This window comes from Salvelinus namaycush, chromosome 1, assembly GCF_016432855.1.
Source record: "Salvelinus namaycush isolate Seneca chromosome 1, SaNama_1.0, whole genome shotgun sequence".
NCBI classification, from domain to species: domain Eukaryota; kingdom Metazoa; phylum Chordata; class Actinopteri; order Salmoniformes; family Salmonidae; genus Salvelinus; species Salvelinus namaycush.
Genome location: NC_052307.1, coordinates 46,669,640 through 46,682,628, shown reverse-complemented (window position 1 = coordinate 46,682,628; position 12,989 = coordinate 46,669,640). Strand labels below are relative to the sequence as shown.

General features: G+C 40.3%; 1 protein-coding gene across 2 annotated transcripts in view; it reads right to left on the bottom strand.

Annotated features, from left to right (window-relative positions):
• adam9 (ADAM metallopeptidase domain 9) overlaps positions 1-12,989 on the bottom strand; it is a 102,999-nt gene that overhangs the window by 76,336 nt on the left and 13,674 nt on the right. For both annotated transcript variants that reach the window (XM_038989760.1, XM_038989769.1), the window contains exon 3: positions 11,096-11,154. In XM_038989760.1, coding sequence (XP_038845688.1) covers positions 11,096-11,154 — 59 coding nt within the window. The remainder of the gene's footprint in view (positions 1-11,095; positions 11,155-12,989) is intronic.

Below are 12,989 nucleotides of genomic sequence, written 5' to 3'. Positions count from 1 at the left end.
TCAAGGCTGTTCCAGACAGGACAAAATCTGAACCAAACATAAACGTCTATGATTGGTTCAGTTTGGTCCGGACCTAAAACCAATGTCCGTGTTTGTGGAAATCCAAGGCCGGTCCAGAACAAAAAAATAAAACTTGACTAAAGAAATCTCGGTCAACCAACAGCCTATCGCCCCATGCGACTAAATGGGGTCAGCCCTAGTTGTCTTGGCTGTGTGATTATGGTCATTGTCCTGGCATAATGCTGCCACCACCATGCTTCACCGTAGGGATGTTGCCAGGTTTCCTCCAGACGTGACGCTTGGTTTCCTCCAGACGTGACGCAGACGTGACGCTTAGTATTCATGTGTCATGTGCCTTTTACTGAGGAATGGCATCCTTCTGGCCACTCTACCATGCATGCCTGATTGGTGGAGTGCTGCAGAGATGGTTGTCCTTCTGGAAGCTTCTCCCACCTCCACATAGGAACTCCGGAGCTCTGTCAGAGTGACCATTGGGTTCTTGGTCACCTCCCTGACCAAGGCCCTTCTCCCCCGATCGCTCAGTTTGGCCAGCTCTAAGAAGAGTCTTGGTGGTTCCAAACTTCTTACATTTAAAGAATGATGGAGACCACTGTTTTTGGAGACTTTCAATGCTGCAGACATTTTTTGGCACCCTTCTCCAGATCTGTGCCTTGACACAATCCTGTCTAGGAGCTCTGCGGACAATTCCTTCAACCTCATGTCTCAGTTTTTGCTTTAGCATGTACTGTCAATTGTGGGACCATATATAGAGGTGTGTGCCTTTCCAAATCATGTCCAATCAATTGAATGTTACCACAGGTGTACTTGAATCAAGTTGAAGAAACATCAAGAATGATCAATGGAAACTGGATGCACTTGAGCTCAATTTGAGTCTCATAGCAAAGGGTCTGAATATGTATATAAAGGTATGATTTTTTAATTTCAAATAAATGTGCTAAAATCAACAAAGAAACTGCTTTTCAAGAAAATGTTTTAGTCCATTTTAGAATAAGGTCGTAACGTAACAACATTTGGAAAAAGTTAAGAGGTCCGAATGCACTGTGTACTGTAGTCAAAGTTACATTTAGTAAGATAATTGCTCTGATTACATTGACATACTACTGTTTAAACCTTATTACACCGAACAAAAATATAAACGCAATATGTAGTGTTGGTCCAAAGTTTCATGAGCTGAAATTTTATATTCATACAAAAAAGCTTCTTTCTCTCAAAAGTTGTGCACAAATTTGTTTACGTCGCTCTTAGTGAGCATTTCTCCTTCGCCTCGACAATCCATCCACCTGACAGGTGTGGCATATCAAGAAGCTGATTAACAGCATGATCATTATACAGGTGCACCTTGTGCTAAGGACAATACTGCCCTACCAAGCAAAAAGGCAAACTGCTCATTTGGTCAAAAATGAGTTAAAACTTCTTATGGCTGCAAGGGAAAGTATTGAGTAGCCAGTGAAATCGTGCCCATTTCAAACGGCCTCGTACTCAATTCTTGCTCGTACAATATGGATATTATTATTACTATTGGATAGAAAACACTCTAGTTTCTAAAACCGTTTGAATTATTTCTCTGAGTGAAACAGAACTCATTTGGCAGCACTTTCCCTGACCAGGAAGTAGAATGTCAGAAATATATGCTCTGTTCAACTTCCTGCCTATACATGGTCATGACACGTAGGAGTCTACGTACACTCCATACGCCTTCCTCTGGGTGTCAAGATGATGTGAGAGAAGAAATTTTGTGTTTATCTTGGTCTGGGGTGGAATAAAAGCTATTTCTTTGACGTGACCGTCCACTTCCGGTACTCTGAAGCGCGCGACTTGGAAGTGGGATTGCCTTCTGTTTTGCTGCCGTAATGGACGACAACTATCTCCGGCTCGGATTTTATTTGATACATGTGACCATATCATCGTAATGTATGTTTTTTCAATATAGTTTAATCAGATTATTGAAATTTTTTCGGGAGTTTTGCCGTGTTCCGTTCTCTGACTGTGTTTACGTTGGAGAGATCCGTGCCACTCGGCTAGTGCCCATGCTAAATGAAGAGGGAAATTTGCCGTTCTGAATCCAAACAACGACTCATCTGGACAAAGGACACCTTGTTCAACATTCTGATGAAAGATCAGCAAAAGTAAGACCCAATTTATGATGTTATTTCATATATCTGTCGTGCATGTGAACTGGTCGTGGGCGCCCAAGTGTTTCTGGCTATTGTGGCTACGCTAATATAACGCTACATTTTGTTTTCGCTGTAAAACATTTAATAAATCGGAAATATTGTCTGGAATCACAAGATGCCTGTCTTTCAATTGCTGTACACTATGTATTTTTCAGAAATGTTTTATGATGAGTAATTAGGTATTTCACGTTGGTGTCTGTAAATATTATGGCTGCTTTCGGTGCAATTTCTGATTGTAGCTGAAATGTAAACTATGATTTATACCTGAAATATTCAAAAATTTTCGAACAAAACATATGCTATACAATAAATATGTTATCAGACTGTCATCTGATGAAGTTGTTTCTTGGTTAGTGGCTATTTATATCTTTATTTGGTCGAATTTGTGATAGCTACTGATGGAGTAAAAAACTGATGGAGTAAGAATAGTGGTGTCTTTTGCTAACGTGGTTAGCTAATAGATTTACATATTGTGTCTTCCCTGTAAAACATTTTAAAAATCGGACATGTTGGCTTGATTCACAAGATGTGTACCTTTCATCTGGTGTCTTGGACTTGTTAATGTGTGAAAGTTAAATATTTAAAAAATATATATTTTGAATTTCGCGCCCTGCACTTGAGCTGGATGTTGTCATAAGTGTACCGGTGTCGGGCCAGCCAGCCTAACAGGTTAATCATTTTTGCAACATTAAATACATGCTTAATCATGTGGAGAAGTATCCTACCTCTATTGTATTTTGTTTTGGAGAAAATGGGGGTCATGTTTGCAGTAACTGCATAACGTTACTGTGAAACCAAGGTAAATCAAATCAATTTTTCTCAGTTCCACGCTACAGTATGAGCAGTTACTGCTTTTTTGATTGGCAGAATAAAAAGGCAGAATAAAGTGTCACTAAAATGAGCAGTTTTGTCAAAACACAATGCCACAGATGTCTCAAGTTGAGGGAGCGTGCAATTGGTATGCTGACTACAGGAATGTCCACCAGAGCTGTTGCCAGTTGATGTTAATTTCTCTACCATAAGCCACCTCCAATGTCATTTTAGAGAATTTGGCAGTACGTCCAACCGGCCTCACAACCGCAGACCACATGTACCCACGCCAGACCAGGACCTCCACATCCGGCTTCTTCACCTGCAGGATGGTCTGAGACAAGCCACCCGGATAGCTGATGAAATTGTGGGTTTGTCAGAAACCGTCTCACGGATACTCATCTGCGTGCTTGTCGTCCTCCCCAGGGTCTTGACCTGATTGCAGTTTGGCGTCGTAACTGACTTCAGTGGGCAAATGCTCACATTCGATAGCCACTGTCACGCTGGAGAAGTGTGCTCTTCACAGACAAATTCCGGTTTCAACTGTAACCAGGCAGATGGCGTTGTGTAGACGAGCAGTTTGCTGACGTCAACGTTGTGAACAGAGTGCTGCATGGTGGCGGTGGGGTATGGGCAGGCATAAACTACGGACAACAAACACAATTACATTTTATCGATGGCAATTTGAATGCACAGATATAGCGTGACTGAGGCCCAAAGTCATGCCATTCATCCGCCGCCATCACCTCATGCACAGCCCCATGTCGCAAGGATCTGTACACAACTCCCGGAAGCTGTAAATGTCCCAGTTATTCCATGGCCTGCATACTCAGACATGTCACACATTAAGCGTGTTTGGGTTACTCTGGATCAAAGTGTACGACAGCGTGTTCCAGTTCCCAACAATACCCAGCAACTTCGCACAGCCATTGAAAAGGAGTGGGACAACATTCCACAACCAACAGCCTGATCAACTCTATGCAAAAGGAGATGTGTAGCACTGCATGAGGCAAATGGTGGTCACACCAGATACTGACTGGTTTTCTGATCAACTCCCCTTCCTTTTTTTTTAAGGAATCTGTGGGAATGCAGATATGCATCTATTGGTCAGTCGTGTGAAATTGATACATTTGGGCATAATGAATTCATTTCAATTGACTGATTTCTTTATATTAACTTTAACTCAGTAAAATCTTTGAAATTGTTGTTTATATTTTAGTTCAGTGTACTTTGGATGTGGGGCACATTATCAGAAATGACTACATTGACTACTACACTTTTATACACTCTCCTACTAGAATACCACAGTATATGCAGACTAATAATAGCGCACAGAAAACAATGAGGCATTGTTAAGGTTTTAAATAAGCTTTGAGTATTTAAAAAAAAAAAAAAACGTATTTGGACGATAGCGGGATGTTCATGAAGTCCTCTCTGGGCTGGAGGGGGATAAGTGGGAAGAGGGATCCAATGGCCGTAAAGGGGAACCCCTTCCCATGGAGCATTTCTTGGGGGAACACAAAAGTTAACTGAGCAAAGCTTGGTTTTATTTTTTTGCCTGATTCCGTTTGCCGTTTTGTTTTACCTGATTTCCGCTCTCACTCTCAAAATCATACTTAGAAAAACAACCAAATTGGATGTGCTTAAATCACATCAGGAAACCACTTTTGAGGTCTGTGAAAAATTGAAGAAATTGCATTTTTAGGTGTAGTTACCCTTCAATACAAGTGTGCACCAGCAAGAGAATGTGTTTGGTTAGCAATGTTTCTGTAGCGCTCATGTGATTGCAGCATTTTCGAAACAAATGGCTACTGGATTTATGCAAATAATCATTACATAATTCTGCCAGGAAGGCATAGGATACTTTGTAGTTAACATTTAATTGAGTTTTTTGGGGAAAGCCTTTCCAGCTCTACCAGGGTTATCATTAGAATCTTCACTAACGGCTACACAAAGTGTAGACATACACGGACACGCAGACGGGCATTCCTGTGCCATTTCAGAAATTTGCAGGAAAAAACTAAATCACTCATGTATTTTGTTCATGTCTTATGATTAACTTGGGCAAATGAATTACTTTCCTAATAAGTTCAATACATTTAGTTGACTTCTTGCCAAGTTCAATTCATAAAAAAAAAAAAGTTGAATTCCGTTTGCATTCTCCGCAACACCGATTTTAGAGGGCACTATATAGAGTACCACACCTACTCATTCAAGGTTTTTTTTCTTCTTTATTTGGACTATTTTCTACTTTGTAGAATAATAGTGAAGACATCAAAACTATGAAATAACACATATGGAATCATATGAGAAAGTAGCCATCACTCTTGAAAGTAGCCACCCTTTGCACACCCTTGGCATTCTCTCAACCAGCTTCATGAGGGAGTAACCTGGAATGCAATTCAATTAACAGGTGTGCCATGTTAAAAGTTCATTTGTGGACTTTCTTTCCTTCTTAATGCGTTTGAGCCAACCAGTTGTGTTGTGACAAGGTGGGGGAGGTATACAGAACATAGCCCTATTTGGTAAAAGACCAAGTCCATATTATGGCAAGAACAGGTCAAATAAGCAAAGAGAAACGACAGCATCATTACTTTAAGACATGAAGGTCAGTCAATTAGGAAAAAAATCAAGAACTTTTAAAGTTTCGTCAAGTGCAGTTACAAAAACCTTCAAGCGCTATTATGAAATTGGCTCTCATGAGGACCGCTGCAGAGGACAAGTTCCTTAGAGTTAACTGCACCTCAGATTGCAGCCCAAATGAATGCTTCAGAGTTCAAGTAACAGACATCTCAACATCAACTGTTCAGGGGAGAATTTGTCCCTTGGTCTGATGAGTCCAAATTTGCGATTTTTGTTTCCAACCACTGTGCCTTTGTGAAACAAAGTAGGTGAATGGATTACCTGGCAGGACCATCTCACAGTAGTGAGATAAGTTAGTTGTACCCTACTGATGATGTGTTGTTGCAATAGTAAGGTAAGCCTACCACATCGCCATCATACATGAGTTCATGTGTGGTTCCCACCGTGAAGCATGGAGGTGGTGGTGTGATGGTGCTTTGCTGGTGACACCGTCAGTGATTTATTTAGAATTCAAGGCACACTTAACCAGCATGGCTACCACAGCATTCTGCAGCGATATGCCATCCAATCTGGTTTGCGCTTAGTGGGACTATAATTTGTTTTAGCTATTTGACCAAGGAGAGTGGAGTGTTGCATCAGATGACCTGTCCTCCACAATCACCAGACCTCAACCCAATTGAGATGGTTTGGGATGAGTTGGACCGCAGAGTGAAGGAAAAGCAGCCAACAAGTGCTCAGCATATGTGGGAACTCCTTCAAGACTGTTGGAAAAGCATTCCAGGTGAAGCTAGTTGAGAGAATGCCAAGAGTGCGCAAAGCTGTCAAGGCAAAGGGTGGCTACTGAAGAATCTCAAATATAAAATATATTTTGATTTGTTTTAACACTTTTTTTGGTTACTACATGATTCCATATGTGTCATTTCATAGTTTGGATGTCTTCACTATGATTCTACAATGTAGAAAACAGTACAAATAAAGAAAAACCCTTGAATGAGTAAGCGTGTCCCAACTTTTGACTGGTACTGTATATCTGCCGTTGATATGGCAATGTAGGAGGATAGAGTACTTTGGAGGAGCCAGGAGCGTGTCTTTGGTAATCGGACGAAGGACACTCTTTGAAAACAAGAGAAGAACAAGAACAAGCAAAACAAGCAAAATCCAGGTACAAGCAAAATGCAGGTACAGTAATGCATGTGAATAATGAAAATGCACGCTCAGTAGACCATTTAAAACCCCTTTATTCATAGGCTACTTTTGGCTGATGACCAGGATAAAAAGACACACCTATGTGATGCTGCTAAACCAGCCTTGGTTAAGGGGAGGGTAGGCTGTGATTGGTTTTTAAATCAATATAAACGAAAATGGGGGGAAAGCAATCGTTTTTTAATGTTTATTAATATTCAAAAGGCACTCGCACATCTGAGCAATCTTTTTTGCAGGTGCATGGTTGAACAAGATGAAGGAAAAAGGAAATTGCTCTTGATAGTATTTCTGATCTTTAATAAGCTTACGTATCGGCCTCACGGCCTTCGTCAGAGCTTTCGGCAATACGTAAGCTTATTAAAGATCAGTGATACTATCAAGAGCAGTGTAATGTTTATCATTATGAAATTCACCGGCCCAAAAGGTACATCTCTCCTTCCATTGGAACTGTGCATCATGGTTGGATAGGCTGCACTTCCTCGCTCAAAATCCATGTCATTATCAACTGCGTTACCGTTAAGACCTGATTTTTGTGGCTCTTAAAACGTTCACATTCGCGTAGCATGAAATGGACACTTTTGCGCTCGTTTTTAAGGACACACGTCAAATATTGTCACCCCTCCCACCTCGCAATAGCAGCAAATGAGCATACACTCTTGGGAAAGAATTTGGCAGGGTATTTTTTTTAGGAACAACAGAGCCTATAAGAACAGAACTCTATTATCATTTAACTGCATCTGTAACGTCTGACCATGTCCTTGGCTGACAACATTTGAGCTGACAAACTCAGCCTCCTAAGCGAGTAGTGTTTACAACTGGAAAATGTCAACTCTGCATTTCTCCGTCAAAGTGCACAATTTCAGAAAACCCTCAGGTTTGCCGTGGGGGCAGCTCTGCAAAAGACAAACTACAAGTGTACCTTTGGATTCCGATATCACTATGAGGAAAGCATCACTGTAGCTTTAAAAGACTGGTAGTAGAGCACTGTGCCTCTGTGCAGGATAACATGGCATAATGGACCTAGCCACAGACCAGCCTAACGCGAATTAATTTGGGGGCTGCTCTGCAACTTTTATAGATGGAACAGAAATGCTGCGGTGTATATTTAATTGCTACATAAACGATTCCCTTCGAAAGGTCTAATGGGCTGCAGGCCGAGTTGCCCACGTGTAGGGCCTTGCACTCTGCCTCATCCCTGGTCAGGAACATCACTTGACAGGGGTGCTATTGGACAGTTGCTGAATCCCAAAATCAACCCCTAACCCCTGGTTACTCCTGCAGAAATAATCTGATAGGTATGGTCATTACTGCACCTCGACTTCTAAATAAGCTAGGTCGAGTTTGACATATTGCTAATACTAACTATGAGAGAAACAACAGAACAGTGGCTGAGTGCCTCTGACCAGAATATCGTCCGCCAAATTCTGTTCATTTTCCAACAAATCCTACATGCAGGGGATTGGGGGCTAGAGGTAGATTTGAATTCAGTGTGTGATACTGCTATACTAAAGCCCTGTCAATAATCATCAGCATGCCTGTTGTTAAAGATATTTAAGGGACACCATGACATTTAACCCAATTTGTAAGTCGCTCTGGATAAGAGCGTCTGCTAAATGACTTAAATGTAAAATGTTAAATGTAATCACTTTAGATTAGATACACAATGTCGACAAGTAGGCTTGGGCTGTATACCGGGGTATTTGGAAATAGCCACAGGAAGGTATTTTTTAAATAAATTGCGATATTTGTAGATACTTTCAGTAAATACCTGCAGTCAATTTGTGCAATATGTTAGGAGATAAAGTTGATCGCGTTCATTTCACCTGTCACATAAGCTTCATAACGAAAAATGATTGGTAGTCCCAGTCACGTGGTGTTTGTTAACAAGCACACAACGATGAGACCGGAGCCTTGTGAGTCACTCACTGTTGTGCAGCACTCACCAGGTAATCGAGTTAGAGTATGGAATTCACAATTAAACGTTTGCCAGCCAGATATCCTATACCTATTAAGTTAAGTGTCAAAAATATGCTAAACGCTCTACAGTTGTGCATTTGGTTTGCTAATTTAGTAGCTAGTTAGCGATCTAGCTAAGTGGTTAGCTTCTTCCAAAATCAAGCTTATTTTGGTGACAGCAGAGAATCCCCTCCTGGCTCAAGAGCCTTGCTGTCTAATATTTGTTTTGTACATGATGCAAACTGTATGTAACATGTTTTAGTTACGTGTATTACTTAAAACCTGTTGAGGATAGAGGGCGCTATTTTCACTTTGGGGAAAAATCGTGCCCAATTTAAACGGCCTCGTACTCTATTCTTGCTCGTACAATATGCATATTATTATTACTATTGGATAGAAAACACTCAAGTTTCTAAAACTAATTTGGCAACGAACTTCCTGTCAGAAAGTGAAAAATCTGAAATCGAGGCTCTGTTCCAGGGCCTCCCTATTAATTTGCTTGAAATTTATGACTATACATGCACTTCATACACCTTCCACTAGATGTCAATAGGCAGTGAGAGGTGAAATGGGGAGTCTAGCTATATCTATGGTCAAAAGAGAGGTCTTGGAATAACATGACCCCAATTTCCTTTGTTCAGGAAGACGCGGGAAGGACATCAGCTTTGGCTTCTGAAAAGCTTTCCTTATAGACGGCTAATATCTCCGGCTTTGATTTTATTTGATAAATGTGATAATATCATCGTAAAGTATGTTTTTTCAATATAGTTTTATCAGATTATTGAAATTTTTTCGGGAGTTTTGGCGTGTTCCGTTCTCTGCGTTTGGTGACGATGGACAGCTTCGCGCCACTTGGCAAGTTTTGGTTGCTAAATCAAGACGAAGAGGACATTCTAAATCCAAACAACGATTATTCTGGACAAAGGACCCCTTGTACAAGATTCTGATGGAAGCTCACCAAAAGTAGGACCCATTTATGATGTTATTTCGTATTTCTGTCGAAAATGTTTACTATTAGTTTCCGCCCAGATTTTGGGCGCTCTCTCGCTATAACGTAAGCTGTATGTCGTACTAAAGTTATTTTTAGAATTCTAACACGGCGATTGCATTAAGAACTAGTGTATCTATCATTTCCTGTACAACATGTATTTTTTAGTAAAGTTTATGATTAGTTATTTGGTCAGAATAGGTGAGTGTCAGAAATATATCCGGAGATTCTGGAAAATAGTTGCTACGTTTTCACAATGTATAACCACGGATTTCAGCTCTAAATATGCACATTTTCGAACAAACCATATATGTATTGTGTAATATGATGTTATAGGACTGTCATCTGATGAAGTTTATGAAGGTTAGTGAAATATTTAATATCTTTTGCTGGTTTTGTCGCTATCGCTACTGTTACCTTGAATCAATGCTGTTGTGTGGTTGGCTATTGTAGTAAGCTAATATAATGCTATATTGTGTTTTCGCTGTAAAACACTTAAAAAATCTGAAATATTGGCTGGATTCACAAGATGTTTGTCTTTCATTTGCTGTACACCATGTATTTTTCATAAATGTTTTATGATGAGTATTTAGGTATTTCACGTTGGTCTCTATAATTACTCTGGCTCCTTCGGTGCCATTTGTGATGGTAGCTGTGATGGTAGCTGCAATGTAAAACTATGATTTATACCTCAAATATGCACATTTTTCGAACAAAACAAATGTATTCTATAACATGTTATAAGACTGTTATCTGATGAAGTTGTTTCTTGGTTAGTTTGGTTGGTTCTTGGTTAGTTTGGTTGGTTTTGTGCAAGCTACCTGTGCTGTGAAAGAAATGTCTGTGCTTTTTTGTATTTGGTGGTGAGCTAACATAAATATACGTGGTGTTTTCGCTGTAAAACATTTTAAAAATCGGACATGTTGACTGGATTCACAAGATGTTTATCTTTCATTTGCTGTATTGGACTTGTTAATGTGTGAAAGTTAAATATTTCTCAAAAATATTCTTTGAATTTCGCGCTCTGCCTTCTCAGTGGAATGTGGGAGGAGTTTCGCTAGCGGAACCCCGGGGCTAGACAGGTTAATGATCTGGGATATCTGTCCTGCAAATACTTGGGTCAGAGGATGGATAAAATGTAAGCAAAGCGCTTGTTAGTATTTAGTTAGCATTCTCTATTGGACGTGTACTTGTTAGCATTGCTAAGCTTTGGATTACAGAGGATCAGTGGGGTTTGAAAATAGCGCCCCTTGTATTCAGTGCCGGTATTAACGAATATCCCAGTATGGCACAAGGTCGGTATGAAGGTATGACAATCTACAAGAGAAGACAAGGGAGAACATGGGTGGGCAATACGTACTCATTCTTCTCCAGGACAACAACGTGCTCTTTTCCCATGGCACTGATGATATAGGACACCTGTAAAAGCAAAGACAACTGGAGTCATTTCAATGCTGGATTTGGATGGACAAACAAAGCGGAGTGACAGGGTAACTCAGTCATTGGGTGCATTCATTAGTGCACACCGTAGCAAAACATTTTGCAATAAGAAACACGCTGCAACAAAAACGAGCGTTTCTTATCGAAAACGTTCAGGCTAATACCTCCCTGTTTCAGGCCGTTTGCTTTCGTTTGGTTCCTAGTGAACGAACCCAGTACTTAGGTGTGTAACCAACAGACCCCAGAGGAATGAAAGCAAGCAAGTAGTACTTGGATGTCTGTCGATGTAGAAACATGGGCTATTTGACTCACCAATCAAGGCAAACCAAATAAAAGCAAGACCAAAGCTATTTGTAGATGTCTTCAAGATGCTGTCATTGAAGCTGAGAAAATAGAAGGCGGCCAGTCAGTGTCCTCGGTCTGGAGTCTGAATCTCTTAATAGGTTAAATGGTGTCTAGCCTAAAAGGACATTGACAGTGCCTCACAGGCAACTGACTGTGTTGTGAAAACCTGTGAAGAGACTAAATTTGACACAGTTATTCCAGTGAATCAGAATCGTCTCATGGTTACAGATTACTCACTTTCATCGAGGCGCAAACCCTCGAGATGCATTTGAAGGCCGAAAAAAAGTAAACACTGGTCATCTTGAATGTTCCACCAACAATTTAATAGTTTATTTTTTAAACAGTGTTTTGGTCAATAGACCTTCATCAAGGTTTACAGAGGTTGCGTCCCAAATGGCACCGCATCCCCATTCCCTACATAGTGCACTACTTTAGACCAGTGCACTACTTTAGACCAGGGCCCAACTATATAGGAGATAGGGTGTCATTTGGAAAGCAGCCTCAGAGGCATGACAGATGGTTGAACTGTGTAATTGTGCCACTAGTCTCTGACCTTTTAATCATGACATTAGGAGGCTGCAGAGAGGAAGACCAGTTGTGACTAGAGGCAGATTAGTTAGTTTAGTTTTGCTGATGCCAGTCAGTCAGTGCAAGCGTGTGTGCGCACGCGCGCTTGCTTGTGCGCTTGTCTGAGTGAGTGAGAGAATTAATGACAAAAACATATCTTTCCTTGTTGACAGAGGTAGATGATGAGGTTGGGGTAGGGCTGGGCGATAAGGCCAAAATATAATATGGTATTTTTCAAATTTGATGGTATTTTATGTTTTTGATTAATAAAAGTTCTACATTTGCTTTATGAGTAGTGCGTGACCCTAGGGTGGCAACACATATATTCTAAATGATTTCAATGGGTCTTTCTCCATTCGGATTGTTTTATACTGTTCAATTCAACTTCAACCTAAATTAATTTCCTGCATTTCCATCAATTTCTGCATTTCCTGCACTCACTCGAGACCATTTCCACACTGCCACGATATGGGCAAAAATACTAAGCCTTATTTTTAACCAAATGTTGCAATTGCGATTTAGATCAAAACACTTGAGTGAACTTTTGTAATCATGGAAATAGAATGTTTATTATAATTCTATAGTTAGGATATAAATAATAGTGGGCACTTTGATTAGTGTTGTCTGACATAACAACAAATGAAAATACCATGGACGAGTTATTGTGACAGGGTAGGAACCAAAGTGATGTTCAGAGTGTTTCCTAGGGGACCCTATAAATATTTGGCTAAATTAAATCTTTATTTATATAGCCAACATATCATGCTTCGCCTATTCCTCTTTGATTTAGAAGATACTGTTGCACAAACAACATGCTGATTTAAGCCTCTACCAGTACTGGTATCAGGCTGTATTAGCTAGCTTCGTTTGCTCTGACCCATTACCTTTATTAGCTAGTTAGC